Source organism: Cebus imitator, unplaced genomic scaffold (genome assembly GCF_001604975.1).
Source record: "Cebus imitator isolate Cc_AM_T3 unplaced genomic scaffold, Cebus_imitator-1.0 Scaffold199, whole genome shotgun sequence".
NCBI classification, from domain to species: Eukaryota; Metazoa; Chordata; class Mammalia; order Primates; family Cebidae; genus Cebus; species Cebus imitator.
In genome coordinates this window covers 6,351,247-6,371,434 of record NW_016107514.1, presented here as the reverse complement: position 1 = coordinate 6,371,434, position 20,188 = coordinate 6,351,247, and the positions used below count along the sequence as shown (strand labels likewise).

The window sequence follows — 20,188 nt, the reverse complement described above, 5'->3', positions numbered from 1 at the left end:
TGACCAAATTAGTCTTTAAATCAATTATCTCAAGTCCTTTGTGGCAAAAAAATTGCAAGTTAAAAGTAGAAGTAAAAACAAACACACACAAAAAAACCCAAAAACTGGTGGCAAGGCAAGGCAATAAACCATTGTAATAATTCAAGTGACATAAATAAGATCCTGGCCTGGGCATATGGGGAACAGTAGAATAGATTTAGATATATTCTAGAGATAAAATTGACAGTATTTTTGATCCATTGAATGAAAGGATAAAGGTGAGGTAGAATTTAAGTGTGACTTCCATACTTCTTGCGTTGCAATGGAGAAAAAATTGTTTTACAAACTAATATGATTTAGAAAAGATACTCATTTGAAATATCGAGTTTGAGATGGAAGAAATTACATAGTGACACCTAGTAAATCTTAGGTATGTAAATATGCATGGAGAAATCAAGGTTGAAAAATTCACTCTTTCATTCATTTATTAATGAAATCTTTATTAAGTGACTGCCAAGTGGCGGGCACTGTTCTAGATGCTTGGATTAAGGTAGAACACCATACAAAGACCCTTCATAGAATATGTTTTAATAAGAGAGACAGACAGTAAAAAAATGATATAAACATAGGATAAATAGAGAATAATTGGGGTATTATATTCAATAGAGTAGTTAGGAGAGGCAGGGGATCTAGATGAAAATGGTTTAAAAGCTGGAAGAAAAGTCAAGAGACAGAAAAAGAGAGAGAGAAGAAGAGCAGCAGGCAGAAAATGAAAGTGTGGCAGTCCTCTGACAGGTCAAGAACATTAGGAAATGAATCAAACGCAATTTTCATTTACATAGAGAAAGATGAAGAATTGCTCAAAGGGTTTGCATTACATGCTTAGTTATTCTTATTTTTATTCTAAAATAACTAGGCCTCTCAATGTTAAATTATTGATCAAATAAGGAACAGCATTTTAAAAAATAATGGAACATCTCTGAAAAGCTGAGGAAGTATAAAATATATGAAAAAAAGTACAGTCGCCCCTTGAACAACACAAGCTGGCACAGGTTCATTTATACACAGATGTTTTTCAATAAAAATATTGAACATTTTTTTGTATATTTACAACAATTAAAAAAACTTCAGACCAACTGCATAGCCTAGAAAAATTGAAAAAATTAAGAAAAAATGAGCTATATCGTGAGTGCATAAAATATATGTAGATACTACCCTATTTAATCATTTACTATTATGAAATATATACAAATAAATTATTAAAAAGTTAAAATTTATTAAAACTTACACACACACTGACTGTAAAAGGTGCCATTTGTAATAGCAAGAAATATAAACAATATAAAGATGCGGTATTACATCATAATTGCATTAATTTAACTGTATTACATACTGTACTACTGTAATAATTTTGTAGCCACCTCCTATTGCTATTGCAGTGAGCTCAAGAGTTTCCAGTGTCTACTTGACACTAATCTCCAGTGAGCCTTTTATCTATCTACTCAATTGCATATCTCAGTGAAAAGTGACCTCTTGTGGTTCTCATGTACTTTTCATAATGTTTAGTAAAATACTCTATGTAATACCCTTGGATAACATGATGGCATTGTATGCAGTGGCTCTAGCAATGCTGGAAGTCCTTCCAAGAAGAAGAGAAAATTCATGACACTACAAGAGAAAGTTGTGCCACAGATTGAGGCCTGAGGCAGTGGCTGCCCATTATTTTAACATAAATGAATTCTGTGTAAGGACCACTACAAAAACAAGAAAAGGCAATGTGTGAAGCCATCATTCCAGCTATGCCAGAAAGTACATATTTTGCAAAAGACCTTTTATGTACATGTAAGGATTCCTGTAAGAAAGGCATACCAATACACTCTAATGTGATTCCAGAAAAAGTGAAGTTATTATACAACAGCTTGAAGCAAAAGAAAGATGAAGGACCTAAAGCTGAAGAATATAATGCTAGCAAAAGATGGTTTGATAATTTTTGAAAGAGATTTGGCTTGAAAAAAAAAAAAAGTCAAGATAATAAGAGAAGCAGCTTCTGTTGACCAAGAAGCAACAGACAAATTTCCAGGCACCCTTAAGAAAATTATAGAGAGAAAAGATATCTTCCTGAACCAGTTTTTAACACAGACAAAAGTGTCCTATTCTGGGGGGGAAGCCATAAAGTATTAATCATTTATTAATAAGGAAGGGAAGGGAGCACTGAGATTTAAGGCAGGAACGGATAAGCTAACTCTACCATTGTGTGCAAATGCAGTCGGGCTTATGATCAGGACTCCTCTTATCTATAAAGCTGTTAACCACATAGCCTTGAATGGAAAACATGAACACCAGCTGCCTGTCTTTTCATTGTATGCTAAGAGAACCTGGGCAATGAGAACCCCTTTTCTGGATTGGTTCCATTGATGTCTTGCCCCTGAAGAAAGGAAATACCTTGTCAGTAAGGGACTGGTTTTTTAAAAGTTCTCTTGATATCGAACAATGTCTCTGGTAACCCAGAACCCCAAAAGTTTAACACTGAAAACATCCAAGTGGTCCATTTGCTCCCAAACATGTCTCTTTTTCAGCCACTAGATTAGGGGATCATAAGGACGTTTAAGGCCCCATTACACACACTCTCTATAGGAAGGATTACCAACATTATTGAAGAGAACTTTGATAAGGAGAACTTGATCAAAGTTTAGAAGGCTTACACCTTTAAAGATGCCATTGTTATAGAAAAAGCTGTGAAGGCCATCAAGCACAAATACTGTGTTCAGATGCGGTTCATGACTTCACAGGATTTACAACCAAGTCAATTAAGGAAACCATGAAAGATACTGTAGATGTGAGGGAAAAAAAAAAGTAAGGGGTAAAAAGATTCAAGGTGTGGATCTTAGAGAAGTTCAATAGTTAACAGGTACCACAACCGAGGAATTAAAAGAAGGTAACTTGATGGAGATGAGTCCCTGCAAACCAGTGCCAAGGCAATGAGGAGGAAGACATAGAAGAAACAGTGCCAGAAAATAGATTGACATTAGACAATCTAGCAGAAGGATTCCAATTATTCAAGACTACTTTTGACTTCTTTTGTGACATGGACCCTTCTATGATATGGGCAATGAAATTAAAGCAAATGATGAAAGATCAGTACTGCATAGTCAACCTATAAAAAATAAACATGAGAAATAAAAAAGTAAAAAGTCAGACAGAAATTATGACATATTTCTGTAAACTTACACTAACAGTGCCTGCATCTCCTGTCTCCCTTCCTATCTCTTACATCTTTTCTGCCTCTGTCACCCCTGAGTTGAACAGACTCATTCTCCTCAGTCTACTCCACATAATGGTGACAAAGATGAGGATGTTGATGACTATTCGATTTCACTTAATAAATGGTAAATATATTTTATCATGATTTTCTTAATGATATTTTTTCTCTAGTTTTATTATAAAAATGCAGTATATAATGCATATAACACACAAAATAGACATTAACTGTTTATGTTATCAGTAAGCTTTTGGGTCAAGAGTAGGCTCTTAGTAGTTAAAATTGGGGGAATCAAAAATTATTTGTAAATTTTCAGCTATGCAGAAGTTCAACATTTTTAATGCCTACATTATTCAAAGGTCAGCTGTATATCATACAGCCTCTTATCAAAAGAAAACTAAAATGTATAAAGCATTTACCTAACACTATGATGAAATATAGAATTAAGAACTTTTGTAATATTGGGCACAAACGTTTTAAAATTTTTATCATTTGTTCTAGGTGTTGTATTGTACCACAACTTCATATAAGCTTATTTTTATGAATACCTCTGTAGATACTACTGGCTAAAATTTTTGCAATGCTTTATAAAATTCAGAGTAATTTTGTACCCATTGTAGGCATAGAAGGCCAAATTTGGCTAGACATATAAATATCAAATACTTTCTTATCCATGTGTTCAAAATTGCAAGATTTTTAAATCTATGTTATGAATTATATTGTATAATTTTAATGACAGTTACCAATCTGAAGTGACAGTGAAAACAAAAGCAGAAAGATGCACATTTATTACTTTTAGAAGAACTCTTTTGACTAGCTAACGAAATACACACAATACAAAGAACTACTTGGACTTTTTTTCTTGCAATGAGAAATGCTCCCTAGATTGCAATGTACAAATAAGATATGATATCACCTACAATGTTGTCAAATGGATTGTATGAAAATATACTATAAGAGGGTTTTGTTACAAAACAAATGACCGACTAAAATCAATAGTTATCTTTAAGAGAGGCTATGCAGCTATATTGCTTTATTTTAGAAGAGAGATAAAGGAATGGTAGGGTATTGGTGAATTTGTACTCTTTAGATTAAAGCTTTTGTTTGGTAGTGGCATATTAAAACAGCTTTGATTTATTACTGAACTTGATTATTCTTTACAAATGACTAAGCTTCTCTTAAGGAAAATATGTTGTAAGTATGCTAAGACCATCTGTTTTCGTTTGTAACATCATTACCATATATTACTTATTTTGTATCTTTAAATATTATCATCTTCCATCACATTTTTCTGACAAGATTTCATAGAATTTGTCTTCTTCTTAACTTCTTGTTACAAATGACATTTCAATACCATATTAAAGGAGAGTTAAAGAAAAAAAAATTGCCCACATGAAAGTTTTGTTCCAGTCACTAATATTGTAAACCATGTATGAGATCATAATAATTCTGTTTCCAGAAAAAACCACAGTATTTACATTATAAGAATACCTGTTCATCTTGAAGTGATCAAATTGATTTGATTATATTTTCATATTACTGTGTGTATCTGTTAAATACAGCTACCTCCACTCAAACAAATATGAGGCACTGCCTGCTAATTGAGAGGCAGAGATGTAAAAAATAAAATGGTAAAAGACATCTTAGGAAGAGGGAAAAGCATGTGTAAATACAAATAACAAAAAATGTATTTAGAGAATGGATAATAAACATACACTATTATAATCATTCAGTCACAACACCTCTGCAAATTCATTTACAATCTCAATAGTCATGTGAAATATTTTAAAATGGATACAGAATTTTCAATAATTTCTATGTGTGATTTACTGAAAAATTATGCTGATTTTATGCTACATAGATAGATAAATATGTAGCTGTAGATAGGTAGAAAAAGTTTAGGTTAAGAAACAAATGTAAAAAGAAAAACACTCTTTGACAAATATGTTCTAGGAAGTTATCCCAAAGAGTGGTACAACTCTGTAGTTGTATCTATTACCGCCCCCCCCAAAAAAAGTTCTTCTTCTTTTTCTGCTAGAAAATAATGGGAACTTCTAAATATGATTATGACTGTTAAGGTTATCATTAAATTAACAGCATCATAAGAAATTTAACTTCGTTTCTATGATTTTACAATCTCTATTTTATGCATGATCCATTTTTTCAAAAAGAATTTTCAGATACAGTGAACTTCATGCCATTTATGTTTATAGGAAATAAAGACCTCGAGTAACTATACACACATTTATAATATTAGGATAAGAAAAGATGCAATATGGTGTAAATTCTTTGGGACAATGACTTTCAAATGTATTTGAGTCCTAATTGAGATTTCTTATATTTAAAAATAGGATGAATTTTCAGTGAAAGTTTGATGGAGATTTTGTACTCGGTATGTGTCTGATATCTCAATTTATTGTATTTAAAATGTGGAAGTAAAAGAAAGCAATGTCCACAGCTCCAGTTTATACATTTTAACCCTTAGAAAGCATAATTTTTAGAAAAATCAACAGAAGATGGAAATACTAAAGGCATAACTGTACGAGAGGGATGTTTCAGAGTGGCTGCCAACTTCTTCCTAACTTTTTATATTACTGAGAACACAATTTTTCTATATTCAAAGGAATGAAATTGCTCAAGTAAAGTTAAATGATGCAGGGTAAGAGAGTTAGTTTGCCATTTACCCTTTCTTTGCTCTTGTGAGGCAACTATTCTACCTTTTCTTGAGCCCTAGATTACAGAAGTATTTGAAAGCTTAGAAATAATCACTTTTCCCATCCCACTATCCATCTATCAGTGAATTCTTCCTCAAGTAAAAGCACAAGTCAGACAGACAGAAAAACTATGTTTCTAGGTATGGCTGTGTGTATGGGGGGGGAGGTGAGGATAATTCAGTTTGGGAATCACTAATGGAATATACCATTTATAACTAAAAGAAGAATATAAGCCTCTTTAAGCAGTGTTTTTAGATGATCAAAATCCCGAGATAGATACATTAATACCTAATCAAAACATACAATTTCAATAAGCTATTCATAAATGATTGCACACATCTATAAATTACCACATTCATCTCTAACAGCTGAAAATCCATGTGCCTTGGACGACAAACACACACTGATAGTCTGCACTGCAAACTTTGTTTAAAGCACTAAGTACGATATCAAGTCCTCTGTCAATGACAGCAGAAGGTTCCAGTGCACTATTTGTTTCATAATCCTGTATTTAGCTGACTCTCTACTTCTCTGCAGCTCAAGTTGCCGGCAAACTGGAACTGGAGCGCGAGAGTCAATCCTTGTTTGCTTAACAAATTCCCCTCAAAATATCCCCCCGAAACCCCCAGGAGCTGTAGTGATGTCATATCCGTTGTCCAGGTCTCTACACCTCTTTCAGCAGTTACTCCCTTTATCTATTCCTTGGGTCAAAACTTTTGAGGTGGGCTGGCTATATAGCCGCAGGGGAGAGGGTAAACTAGGGCGCGCAGGTTGGAGGAGCTTCAGCACCGCGGCCAGCGCCCACTGCAGCCCAACCCACTCTCTAGAGCTCCCGGACTCCCAGCTCTGAGAATGCCTGCGGAATGATCGCCCCCCAGGGCGGCTGCCGCCGCTGCCGCTGCTGCTGTTATTGCTACTGCTGCTGCCGCCGCCTCTGCTTCCACTCTGCTCTGACTGGCAGGCAGAAAGTGCAACTGACGAGGGAAAGGTCTCTGCAGTGAGTGGAGTGCCTACATAAAAGAGAGTAAAGAGGGGGCAAAAACCCAGATCAGAATGCGGGCGACGTCCAGCCTTCTCAATCTCCTGCTGCTGTCTTTGCTTGCTGGATTAGACCCTTCCAAGGTATGAACAATATTTTGAGTCTCTTTTGAAATAAACGTGCAATATGTAACAAACCTACCAAAAATGCAAATAAATATGCCAAAATCGGCACGAGAGACAGCTCTTTCAGCTACCTTATGGTGCCTGGCGTATCCCCACTGCTTAGAAGATAACAAGGTGAACTACCGGAGGAATAGCTCCTCAAGGTAGAGTCCTACTGAGAGGGGGGAGGGACCAGGAGAAAATAAAATGTGCATGGGCAGCGAGCAATGCGGCTCTCCGGGGAATTTAGCTTATTCCGTGTCCAACTGCTTCATGCTCTCTTTAAGTCGGACGGGTAATTCAAAGGAGTTTGCGGGTGGAAACAATGCAATTTATAAACATGTATTAGGACATGGTGAACCGTTTCTTTGTTGAAAGCAGGGAAGCGTTTTCCAGCTGATCCTGGTCAATAATACTCCCATCGCAGACGTGCTGCGGTTTGTGTCCAAAACATTTGGGATGCTGCTTATAACACACACGGCAGAGCAGCAGAGCTATACTCTCTGCCATGGCTGAGAGGCGTTGGTGAAAGGAGCTTGTGTTTGCTTCTTTCTTTTCCTTAAGAAAATCGTGGGCACTGAGGAAGTTCTGATTACCACTGTTAAGAAACAGGAAGTGAGAATCTTAACAAACTAAGGAGGGCAATAGGAAGGATGAGTTAGCTCATAAATGTTGAACTCTTGAAAATTATTTAGTACTGGCAATGGCAAATATGGACAAATATTTTCAACGATGTCTGAGAAAAGTCTTGATGACAAAGTGAGGTAATTTGAAAGCTTCAGCATTCTAAGAAAATCATAATGAGAGGGAATAAGAGAAGCCGTCTGGTGAAAAAGACTATGAGATACAATGTATTATTTTACTTATTTAACTGGTCAACAGCAATTTGATACTATAGGAAGAATTATGCCATGCTGTAAAACTAATTAAAGCTATATTTTGGAATATTATAAAGTTGTTTTTAAAGCTTTACATCATGTGTGTAGTGTAGACAAATTAAGTTTCCTTTTATTACTGAATGGAACTAAGATGTAACCAAGCATAACTTAATACTGTGGTTGTGATATTTCTAGGCCTAATATAGTATATAGTTAAAACTTAGAATCATGTCATATATACTTGTGATTATATCTGTACTCTTTCATATTTAGAGGGAACTGATGAGAATAAACTCATTTTATTTTAAAGTTTGAATGTACTGGTATTATTGATGTAAAAGCTTCACACTATGTGAATGCCATCTTAATAATCTTAAAAGAATATTTTAAAGATGTAACTTTAAAGCATTTTACACTTAAGTAAAAGCGTTGATTTTGTTTTAAATTTTTTTTCTTCCTGACTCTGCAACCTGTAGTGACACATTTTATCCAATGCTACTATTTTTACATGATATTGTTTGAAACTTTTAAATACATTCCATTATATATCTCATTTGAGAGTATTCTTGGTAAAACATTTTTTTAAAAGCAAAGTTAATCACTAAGTTACTGCAGAAAAAGTCACTTGACTTAAATTGAGTTTTATTTGTCATTCTTTAAAATAAATTCAGAAATGTAGAGCTTCATTAACAGTTTTATATGTGATTTGATTTGTCTGGTATCTTTGATGCGTAAATATCTTCACTGCTTTACACCCCTTTCTTTCCAAAATTAAACATATAGATAATTTTCTGTTAAATATGGAGAAAAATTTTTGAAATAAGCAATGTACTTTTGGTCAATATAATCTTTTCTAGTTTGGGTGAGTTTATTTGTGTGTATTCAGTGCTATGAAACTTTTTACTTTCTTCAGAATGAGCTGTGCATATTTGCCACAAATGAGCTGAAAAATCCAGGGAAGGCATACATTAACTTTTCAAACTATCCTTCTCAGCTTCTACATACTGCAATACAGTGTACAAAGAACAAACGATGATTTTTTTTTTCAAAAGATGATATTTGTTCTACATCATAGACAACATTAGAGAGAATTTTAAAATGTTGAAAACAGGTAATTTTAATGTTGTAAAAAGTTTTAGGATTTTTAGACAAAATACTGCTTAAAAATGAGGAGAAGTTGCTTTTGTGTTATATTATATGTTTATATTGCCCATCCTCCAAAAAAATTACAGATGGCATCATTGTGCCCTCAAAATAATTGTCAATTAGTTTATATATTAATAATTTTCTAAAATTTTTTTTTATTCTGCTAGTCACTTAAGGGCTTAGATTTTAAAAATCAGGATTCGTAAAGCAAATTATATCTGGTGAAATTAAAAATCCAATAATATAGTACTATAAAAATACAGTTTTTGAACAAATAAGAAAAGATTTGTGATAAAACTTAAATGAACAGAAATGCTAACCAGCTGCTTTTTTACATACTAATACATTAGAAGTGACACATCATAATCAAATTTTCAAATTAGTTTAAGTATTATTCTATATTGTTATATTATTGGTTGTTTTAACATATTTTGTCTGTTCTAGCTATACTTCAGCCCCAGTTTTAGAAAACTGATTTTGGGTGTAATAGCCTTATTATAAACAAATATATATATATATATATATATATATACACACACACACACATATCACATTGATAAGCACAAAATGGCAAAATAGAAGAGCTCTTAAAATTGAATGGATTTTTTTTAAGGTATGGGATTTCACATATATCAAATACTGGAAATCTAAATTTTAGAAAGCACCTCATATATTAATTTATCTGAAGACAACTGGGTTTTCTAACAACAGTGCCAATTCTATTTCATGGAAGACCATATAATGTTTACATTTATAATGCTGAGGTTTTTATTTTTTTGTTTTTTTTTTTTTGTCACTGAAGCTTACAGGTCTTATATGGCATTTTATAAAGTGCTTAAGTATCGCCATCTTATGGTAAGATATGTTACTTGAAAGTCAATATTGTTTATAAAATGGCCCAAGTTTCATTGTTCATAGGATGAGCTTACTTAGTTTCTTTTCTCTCATTTACTGTATCAAAATATTGCCAAGATTGGTATCCTCTTCCCAAAAAGAAAGACAATTCACAATAATTAATTAATTGTATTTTTGTAGGGACAGATGATCAATTTTGCTTTTAGAAAGTTTGTGTAAAATACGTTTTCTTAATTAAATTATAATTAGTAAGTTTCCAGTTCTTTTTAGAAAACTCAGATGTATTTCACTGCCTATTTTAAGAGATGTCAGTTAATTTCATTTGTAATGGAGTGTTTGAATTATAGACAATATGCAAAATCATTGTTCTATAAGCAAGATTTCAAACACTGAAAGCTTATAGGAATTTAATTATTGCTCAATTTTATAGGGAAAGGACTGTTACTGTGTAGGGAATTTCTGAGGGCGGCTGCTAGATGGCATCTCTGTGCTTTTAAACTGAAGGCATTGATTTCAGTAATGACCTTGATAGTAGGAGAGTGGACTTCTTTCTGTTGCAAGAAGATTTTTAGTGGACCATTATTTGAACATTGTACCAAAACAGTAATACCTGTGAATCAGAACCATGAATTTCTCTGCTCTGAACTATAAAGATAGGATGATATAAACATGGCTGTGCAGGTTTCAAACACAACATTGACACTGGAGCCAGACAGATATTTGACGAACATTTAAAAAGAGGTGACATGGCCATATCCACGCATCATTATGCCTGCAAACTTTAAATGAGAAATTATCAGAAAATGCCCTATCAGGGGAATTGTGCTGAGATTGAGGAAATAATTACTATCTTCTTACATAGAAATATGTTAAAACTTATCTTCATGATACATGCTCACATTACCCACATAAAATATAACCATGATTCAGTAGTAATCTCCATCACCAAACTGTTCTTTCTGTCCATGGCAACCCAGACAATTAGATCTCTTGCCCTAAATAAGATAATTGCTTTAAAGCTCTGTAAGCATGATGAGAAAGTAGGAATATTTTAATCATTATATAGTGGACTGTTTCATAGTGTAATATGCCATAACAACCTTCACATTTTGATATTGCTAAAGAAAATAATCAAAGACAATTTGCCTAAGAGTAGCTTTCATACATAAATCGAATTAAAGTTCTTGTTCTCACTACTTTTAAATGAAGTTGAGAAAAAGCAAAAAAGCAAGACACATAAACTGAGATTACTATTTGCTTTAAAAAATCACCTTAAAAATTTGTCTTTCCTGTTTCTTCTGTGTGATAGAGACATCCTCTTCATAACAGAATCAACTCAAATTAGAACAGAAAATATGGATTGTCATTTAGCAAGGACCTGTAATTATATACCAGTAAACCCTGATATGGCAAAAACTGAAGAGTTCAAGGCAGCCTGTTTATATTTTGAAAGAGTAAATAGTTTCCTGATCTCATATGTTCTCATCTTCCTTAACCCAATTAAACTTTTATTTAGAAGTATTCTCTCTCTCTTTCTCCTGGAAACTTGAAACAGTTAAATGTTTCAAGTTTATCTTTTAAAATGTTGTTTATCTTTTAAAATTCTTGTTGCTTATAACATTGCAACTATTCTCTTTACAAAGTGGCATATTGTGATGCTCCATGCTCTGTTGGGAAGCAAAGCACACAAAGGGGGTTCAAGGTTCCTCGTTTCTGGACCCTGCCTCATCTACTGATGATATACATATATGTGACTTTAGGGAAGCTGTGATTTCAATGTCTATACCTATAGAGTGAGGAGCCTAGATGTTCTGAAAACTTTGTTAAGCTCTAGAATGACCCTTTTTGATAATATCTGACCATTTATCCAAAATTGACCAATTCTTTTGTTGAGTCTAGTTGGCAATATCATAATCTTTGTGAGACTTGAGGATGAGCCTCCCTGGATAATATCATGAAGTTTTCATCTTCTAGGTTTCATTTTTAAAACCTTAAATTTTCTACTTTCTGCCTCATTACCCTGCTTCCCTCCTGTATGCAAATACACAAGCTCAGGCTTCTATCCATTCACCTATCAAATATTGCTTCCCTCAAGAGATCATTCAATAATCTAGTATGTCTGAAAGCCAACATGTTTCCTACTTCAGCCATAAGTATTTTATTTAACTGAGAGTTATCTAAGAAAAAGTAAAAACTTGTATCCCATACGAAAGGAATAATTAGGTGTATTAAAGAGATGTGAAAAGTATTTGGGAGGACTACATTTAAAAGGTAACTCATATTCTGTTGCTGACTCTTCTAGGCAGGCACATCCTTAAGGATTTTAGACTGGCAATTATTTTTAAAGCCTCAAGTTTTGTGTTAAGAAAATTTATAAAGAAATAAGTGAGACTGGATTAAGCTTCAGCTGAGAAAGCAAGAATTTGCATCTGATTTATTTAACAAAAGTTATTAAACATCAATTTACTTAAAAGCAAAACAAAACACAATTTAGTTGGCAGTAGTGAAACTAGGGAAAGACACAAAACTAGACTGTTGTCTTGGAAGGTTAGATGAAACTAATTACAGTGAATCAATGGGATTATCTGTACATTTCCGTATATTTGAGTGAAACTGTTTCCTGATAGTGTTAAAGTATTAGGACAATATCAAAGCTATGTAAACAATCATTACCCTTGTTTCAAGCTAAAATATGATGTTGAAATGGTGACCCTTGAACATTTTAGTTCACCTAACACTGGTCATTCATCTACTCAGCCTATCCCCATTTATGCATCGAAAATCACGAGGTACATTTTTAATGAAACTAATGTTATTATGACAATGTTTTAAATACAGTTTTAAACTTTGTACTTTCAAACCAATGTAAAAGCAGAAGCTGGACATGAAATAAGAATTGGCTGTCAGCTCTAATAGTACAACTTTTCAGTAGTGGGTTAACCTGTCTGAAGCTCAGTTTTCATAATAAAATAATATAATAGCAATTGAGCTTATACAATTGCTTATGGTATTAGTATATGTGAAAACTTATTTTAAACCATAAAGTGTAGTATAAATATTCCACTTATATCAATCAACCTATAACTAAATCTAAAGTCTATTGTGGGCCATATATTAAGGACTCATAATAATAAAAAGGTCTTATCATGTTCCTTCACTCTTGCTGTTTCCTTTTCTCAGCTTTGCAAAAAGTGAATATTGTATAAAGTTATCAGCATAGTGTCTCAGAACCAGCCCATAATACTGGTCAAAGCTCCAGTTTAAACTTGCCAAACTTACAAGTTTACATCATAATTATATCCAACTCTTTACAAGTTTCTTAGGTAAAAATGTAAAACACAAAGAGTGGTTTCATAATATCAAAGCCCAACCACATCAAGGAAAGAACTTTTAAACTAATCAGGGAGAAGAGATCATGGAGTGGAAAGATACATTTAAACAAAGAATCTACCGACAGATAAAACTGCTTTTTAGGTCAGTGTGCAAAGTATGGACTTCTTATGTCTTTGCAAACTACGCTAATGAGAAAGTAGTTTAATTCTTCTTGAAGATTCAAAAATAATATTAGAGGGAGGGTAAGAAAAAGGATTTTCTCACCTCACTCAATCCCAAATTGTTCAAGGCAGAGGGTCATGGAGAAAAGATCACATTTAGGAACATAATTTCTCTACTCTTTTCTCTTGGATTGCTTTCTGTCCCTCTGCTTATATTGATCTCTCTGCTCTTCTTAGTAGAGATTTCTACAGAGTTTTTCAATAGACCTTGACTCTCAATTAGCTATTGTCATATTTCTGTTGATGTTCCTCATCAGTAGCAAATCCACCTCAGTAGCTCCTGAGTTAATTTTTTTCTTCTCTGTACTAAACCCATGTAAATAATATGAAGAGTAAAAAACATATAAAAGCAAATATGTAATATCCAGAATAGACTCTGCTCAGGAACAACTAGTATTTTTAAAATGTTTAAAAATACTTGCATACCATACCATAATGAGGTTTAATTTATCTTTGTTACTTTCTATAAAACGTTTCAGATTATTTGGGGGAATCTAAAATACAGAAATAGCATAAGACCATCTCTATCTACAGTGCCAAGTAATTTCAATGGCCCTAATAAAAATATTCAAAAATGTTGCTGAAATAATAAAAAACTGAATTTTCCAAATACATTGATTCTTTTTTGCTTTAAAAACAAGGTGTTGTAAAGCATGTATCACAGAGCTCTGCCTTCTGGTATTTTCATACCAAGCCTTCAGAAGTATAAAAATAAGTTTAGAGAGAAGACTGCAGATGCTGTTGTATTCATGGTTTTGCTTCTCCCTGGAAAGCTCTTATCCCTTTTCTCCATATGTCAAAGTTTTACCTATATTTTAGGGTGCAACTCAAGTACCCCTTCTTCCATAAATTCTTCGCTGATATTACTTGCACCCAGTTTATAATTCTGATAAACTAAGAACTCCTGGAAGAAAATAATCATGTTTTATTTACATTTGTGCCATTAGCTACAGGTACTGTGTCTGACACAGAATAGTTGTTCATGAACAAAGGCTGAATTGGATTTCCTCCCTACTCCAAAATGCAAAACAATTTCTAATCATTCTTTTTCTTTGAAATAGTATTTAGAGTACACATACTACTTTCTTACTTTATTAGTAGTTATTTTATTGTATATCTCTTACGAAATTGTAAGGTTTTCATTTATTGTATTTTATCCCTTCTAAGAAATCAGGGCAGGTTTAGTGTTTTGGGAACTATCCTGTTCTTTCCTTCTAGCAGCTGGCGCAGTGCCTTATTCATGTAAGATATTTAACAAGTGATTTGTGCATGAAAAAAAATGAATACATGAAGAATAAATAAGTCAAGGAACACATAATAAACTTTAAATCCTGGGTTAAATGATGCATGAATATAATCTATGTTTTTGATCCATTTTTCCATGAGCCAGTGAAGTAAGACTGATTTTAAGAAACTTTAGAGACTTAAAACTCTTATGCCAGGTTACTTATCTTGACTTATGCTAAAAATTACGTTTCCTTAAATTTCTTATTAATTCTCAGCACACCCCACTATCCTCAGTGCTATTTTTGACTTATGGTACCTCTTTAGATTGCTGCAACCTTAATACTCCGGTCAATTACTTGTGTTTCATGATGCTTGGTGGCAAAGTTAGTACATCCGCTTATTTCTTTAGTTAGTATATCTCTTATTACAAAATGTCAATTTCATCTGCATGGACTTATAAGTCCAAACATTTTATTAATGTGTACACATTATTTTGACTACGTACTTTTATTTTATGTAAAGGCTTAGCTTTATTTGATAAATTAGTAAATTACCTATGGTTTTCCTTTTCTTTTGAAAGATTGACTCTTTTTTTAGGATCTAAAATTTTCTGTTAAAAATTTTTCTCTTACTATATACACTTAAAATGGCACTGTGTCATATAAAGAAAAGCCATATTGCCTCCATTTTTCTACTACATTATTCTAAGAACAGAGCGCCACCATTAAGAATATTTTTTAATAATTAAAAACAAATATAGGTATAGTGGAGTCAGATTCAGTCAGAATTACAGATTTGTCTGTAACATCTAAACAGTATCAGAAATTAAATAGTTTGTAAGATTGGTTTTGTAGGTTAAAATGCTCTGGAATAAAATGTCAGTAATAAAATTGTTTAAATATTACGAATAAACAGCAATCTAGATAACCCCAAAGGGAGGACATAAATTGAATAGACAATCCTTTTAATTTTTCCAACTAAGTTGAAGGTGATTAAGAAGAATTACCCCATGATGATTTAAATAATATTACTAGAGGGACCAATTCCAGATGGCAGGATTTCTTCAAATAGAGAATCAGTATTGGAAATGTTGATTCACTAGCACCAAAATGTCACTGGTAAAATATGACTTACAAAAGATGCCATCACTTCTGGAAGTGATCTATGTTTATGGCTGCATAGGGAATTATTTATCTGGAATCAGGACCAACAGTCATTATTTTTATACTTACTTATGTTTTTTTGTGATAATGACATCTTCATACATATCACTGTAGTAAAAATAAACTGAAATATTATCTGGCTCAAGACTCACTAAAGACTTCTTATTATACTTATTATTTATAGATGCTACAGATATATTCTACTCTTTGTAAGTTGGGTACTAGACACAGAGAATAAAATGACTTTAATTTGATTGATTTTAAAGTACTCAAGGGTTATGCAGAAGCTTATGTGAAAAGAGTAATGAAGTGTACGCCAAAGAGATAGCTACTGTAGTATAATGACCAAAAACTGAACAGAAGATATTTGAGGATAAGGAATCAAGTGAATTGAATGAATTCATTGCTTATTTACTGCACTCCTCATTGATGCCAAAGCTTCATGACTTCCTTGTAGGTCAAATCAAGAGAAGACTCCATATCTAAATATTTGTTCTAAAACAACAATAAAATAAGATTTTAAGTGATAAAATTATAAATAAGTTTATATGTAGCATGGAGGTGAGCACATTCAAATACAGTGAAAAGAAAAACAGTGAGGAAAGCTACTTGTTTACACACCAGGGATGGTTTAAATTGTTACAAATGATGGATTCATTTGCCAATATGTATTTAAGTATTTCTATTAACTTTATTGTTTCCTATACCACACACCCCTTACACAGAGAATGATTATATTAATCTGAGATCTCATTACCCTTCTATTACTGCTGGCATTCAGTTTTGGAACAAGGTCTTCTTAGTTCAACTAATCTTAATATTTTTTAGAAAGAATAAATAGAAGAAAGGAAAAGGCAAGAAAAACATCATCAAGCTCCTTTTCCTTTCCTAACTTAGGTCTTAACTTTGTAGAGAAAGAGGAAACAAGCTTGATTTATTTTGTCTATTTGTACATAATGATATTGGAAAAGACCTTATTTCCCTCTCAAGCAACTCAACCTAAATAATATTAATTTAGCATACAACATGGAGATAAAGGAAGAGAGAAATCATACCAAATCAGAGAAAATCATATACTCAGTAGGATATCGAAAAGTTTATAGTATTGTGGAAAGAGTACCAAATTAGGAGTTAGAAAAGCAGGAATCTTACATCAGCTCTGTTATTATCTAGTTGTATGGCCCTGGGCAAGTCACTAAAGTTTTGTGGTTTCCGTTTCCTCAGGTACTAGGTGAGTATGTGAAACACCAAATGCTCTTATACTTTTGGAGGTCAGCCTAAAATGGGGCACATCAAACTCTTAGAAATGTAGTTCATCATTTTCTGATTCGTTTTACTTCTACTCTCAAACTGATTAAAGGCAAAAATGTATATTGCTTTTATTTGGCTGAAAATCAGAATTAAAGTCTTGGAGAAAAATCATTGCAATTCATTGAATACATTTAGTGATACACAATTAAATACAAAAATATGTATGCTCATTTCAATGCCATTTACTCATTTGTCTTTCAATTAAATTTGTAAAAACTAATGAAAAGGAAAGATATTCTGTATCAAGATACAGAATGCACTGCAGAATGCAATGCAAGAAACTAATGCATTGCCTTATATAATGTATATAATGTATATAATGTAAATATTCTGTATCAAGATACAGAATATCTTTCCTTTTCATTAGTTTTTACAAATTTAATTGAAAGACAAATGAGTAAATGACATTGTGTTTCTACTGTCTTTATCTTACAAAAGTTAAAACAAGAAAGATGGTTAAAATTATAAGAAAATAAAGAGGACCTCTATTTCAAATATCCATAAAAGTCAGGAATCTTCTCTATAACATAACTGATGGATGGTTTTCTAGCTTCTGACTATATGTTTCTAATCTGGGGAGTATAACAGTATTCAAGCAATGGAGTATATTTTTAAACAGAAATAATTATGAGAAAATTTCTTTTTAAATTGAGTTATACCTTCCAATGATGTTTATTTCTACTATGTTATGGTTTTTTGGCTAAACATAAGAAAAATAGTATATTGACTATAGTCAACAAAATAATATCCTTTCAGAGATGTCTGCATTCTAGTCCTCAAAACCCGTGCATATGTTAACTTACATGACCAAAGGAAAGTGTTGAAGTGACTGAAGTTAGGATCTTGAGATAAAAATATTACCCTGGATTTTCTGGGTAGGCTCAGTATAATCAAAATGGTCCTTTTAAGATGAAGACTGGAGGCCCAGAATCAGGAAAAGCAGCAAGGATGACAGAAGCAGAGATTGTGGAGATACACTTTTAAAATGGAGAAAAGATGCACAAGCCAATAAATGCAGGCTGCTTCTGGAAGCTGGAAAGCCAAAGGAAATTGATTCTTTCAGAGGCCCTTTAGAAAGGAATGCAGCCGGGCTGACACTTGGATTTTAAGCTCAAAATGCTCCAGGTTTTTGTCTGCCAGAACTGTAATAAATTTGTGTTGTTCTAAACCATTATGTGGCGATTTCTTATGGCAACATTAGAAACTAATGCATTGCCTTATATAATGTATATAATGTATTAGTAATAATTAGTATTTACCTTATTAATTAATGTGTAAAAACAAAACATAATAAGCCAAATAATGCCAGAGTCTATGCTTGTGAATATGAAAACCAGAAAGACCAAAGACATAAATTACAGTGTGGTTTAAATATTATAAAAGAAGATAGATAATATAGAAATGAAAACTTGCCTATTGAAGAAGGTTTTAATTAGATTACACATAGCCCTAATTGAGTTACATGATAAGTTTATGTTTTCCCTGATTGACATTTATAATACACAAAATAAATCATTTTGTTTTTGGGTAAAAGCCTGCCTGTAGACTCACCTGCAATCTAAGAACATATTTTTATTTTATTATTATTATTATTATTTGAGACAGAGTCTTGCATTTGTCCTTTCGTTGCCCAGGCTAGAGTGCAGTGGCTTCATCTCGGCTCACTGCAACTTCTGTCTCCCAAGCTCAAATGATTCTGTGCCTCAGCCTCCCAAGTAGCTGGGATTAAAAGGGTGCAGCACTACACTCAGATAATTTTTGTATTTTTTGTAGAGACTCAGTTTTGACATGTTGCCCAGGTTGGCCTCGAACTCCTGACCTCAGGTGATCTACCTGCCTTGGCCTCCCAAGGTGTTGGGATTACAGGTGTGAGCCACTAAGCCTGGCCTAAGAATTTCATTTTCTTGCCATCGTAGGCCTTTTAAAAGCATTGATGAAAAATTATTTATATTGGTTTTGTAATCTACCTATTTTGGCAGTGAAAATGCAAATAAGCAGGCTACCTATGATTCAATTCAATGATGAGTCTGATTCTATCTTTTCCTTTTTCATTGCTATGATTAGTCAAAATGTGATCTACCAAAGGCACTGGCAAGTCTTCCATGAAAGCAATTTTGTTTAGAAAACCAATGCATGTTTCATCATTGCTTAGTGACATCTTTTAAAACATAACCAGGATTGCCTCTTTCATGTGCAATTGAGAAAAAAAAATTGTGCTGTTGAGTTAGCTTATTTATTTATAAATAATTGAGAATTGCTTTTAGCTTTAAGAAAATTTATAAAGAAAATTACTAAAGAAGAATATAATTAGTTCAGATATTAAAGATTCTCAATGATCTAAATTATCACATGGGATAGACTGGATTATTGGAATTTATGTGGTAAGTTTTCAATAAATACTTGTTACTGGTGCTATTTTAAAAGTTGGTCATAAAATATTTTTAAAGATACAGTTTCTACCCCTCTAAAGTGCTTAATATTTTCTACTGGAGGACCCAAAGATGTTTATTAATAATTATAGTACTGTATGACATGTCTCACAGCAGAAACCTGTGTAAGACACAAGGAGAGAATATGGCAGGGTAGTGGGGGGACCTATAGCAGAATGGGGATAGGAGAAAGCTCCCCGGGGACAGGAATACTTAAAGAAAGGCTAACTAGCCAATGAAGAATGAAAAGATACTCCAGTAAAAGGCAACAGCATGTATGAGGTCAGAGAGATATACTGTGAAGCTGAAGAGCTTTTCTACATGACTTGAGTTTTTCTTATCACTAATTATGTGACATGCAAAAGAGGCTGATGCAGATGTAAAAGAAAGAGCTATTGGTGGCATTAAAATGATAAAAAAATATAACTATCCAAATACTTCAGGACTGAACCTATACCAGATTAAAAATATTTCTGGAATTTAGTTATCTTAACTCCAAACAACAGGTGAAAGATCAAACTAAAAAAAAA

At 32.9% G+C, this 20,188-nt stretch overlaps 1 protein-coding gene across 1 annotated transcript in view; it reads left to right on the top strand.

Moving 5' to 3' along the window:
- Positions 1–6,591: 6,591 nt before the first annotated feature.
- Positions 6,592–20,188, top strand: part of OLFM3 (olfactomedin 3) — a 205,117-nt gene continuing 191,520 nt past the window's right edge. Inside the window, exon 1 of the mRNA XM_017547606.2 lies at positions 6,592–7,074. Within this exon, the coding sequence (XP_017403095.1) occupies positions 7,006–7,074 (69 nt within the window). The 5' untranslated portion in view covers positions 6,592–7,005. The remainder of the gene's footprint in view (positions 7,075–20,188) is intronic.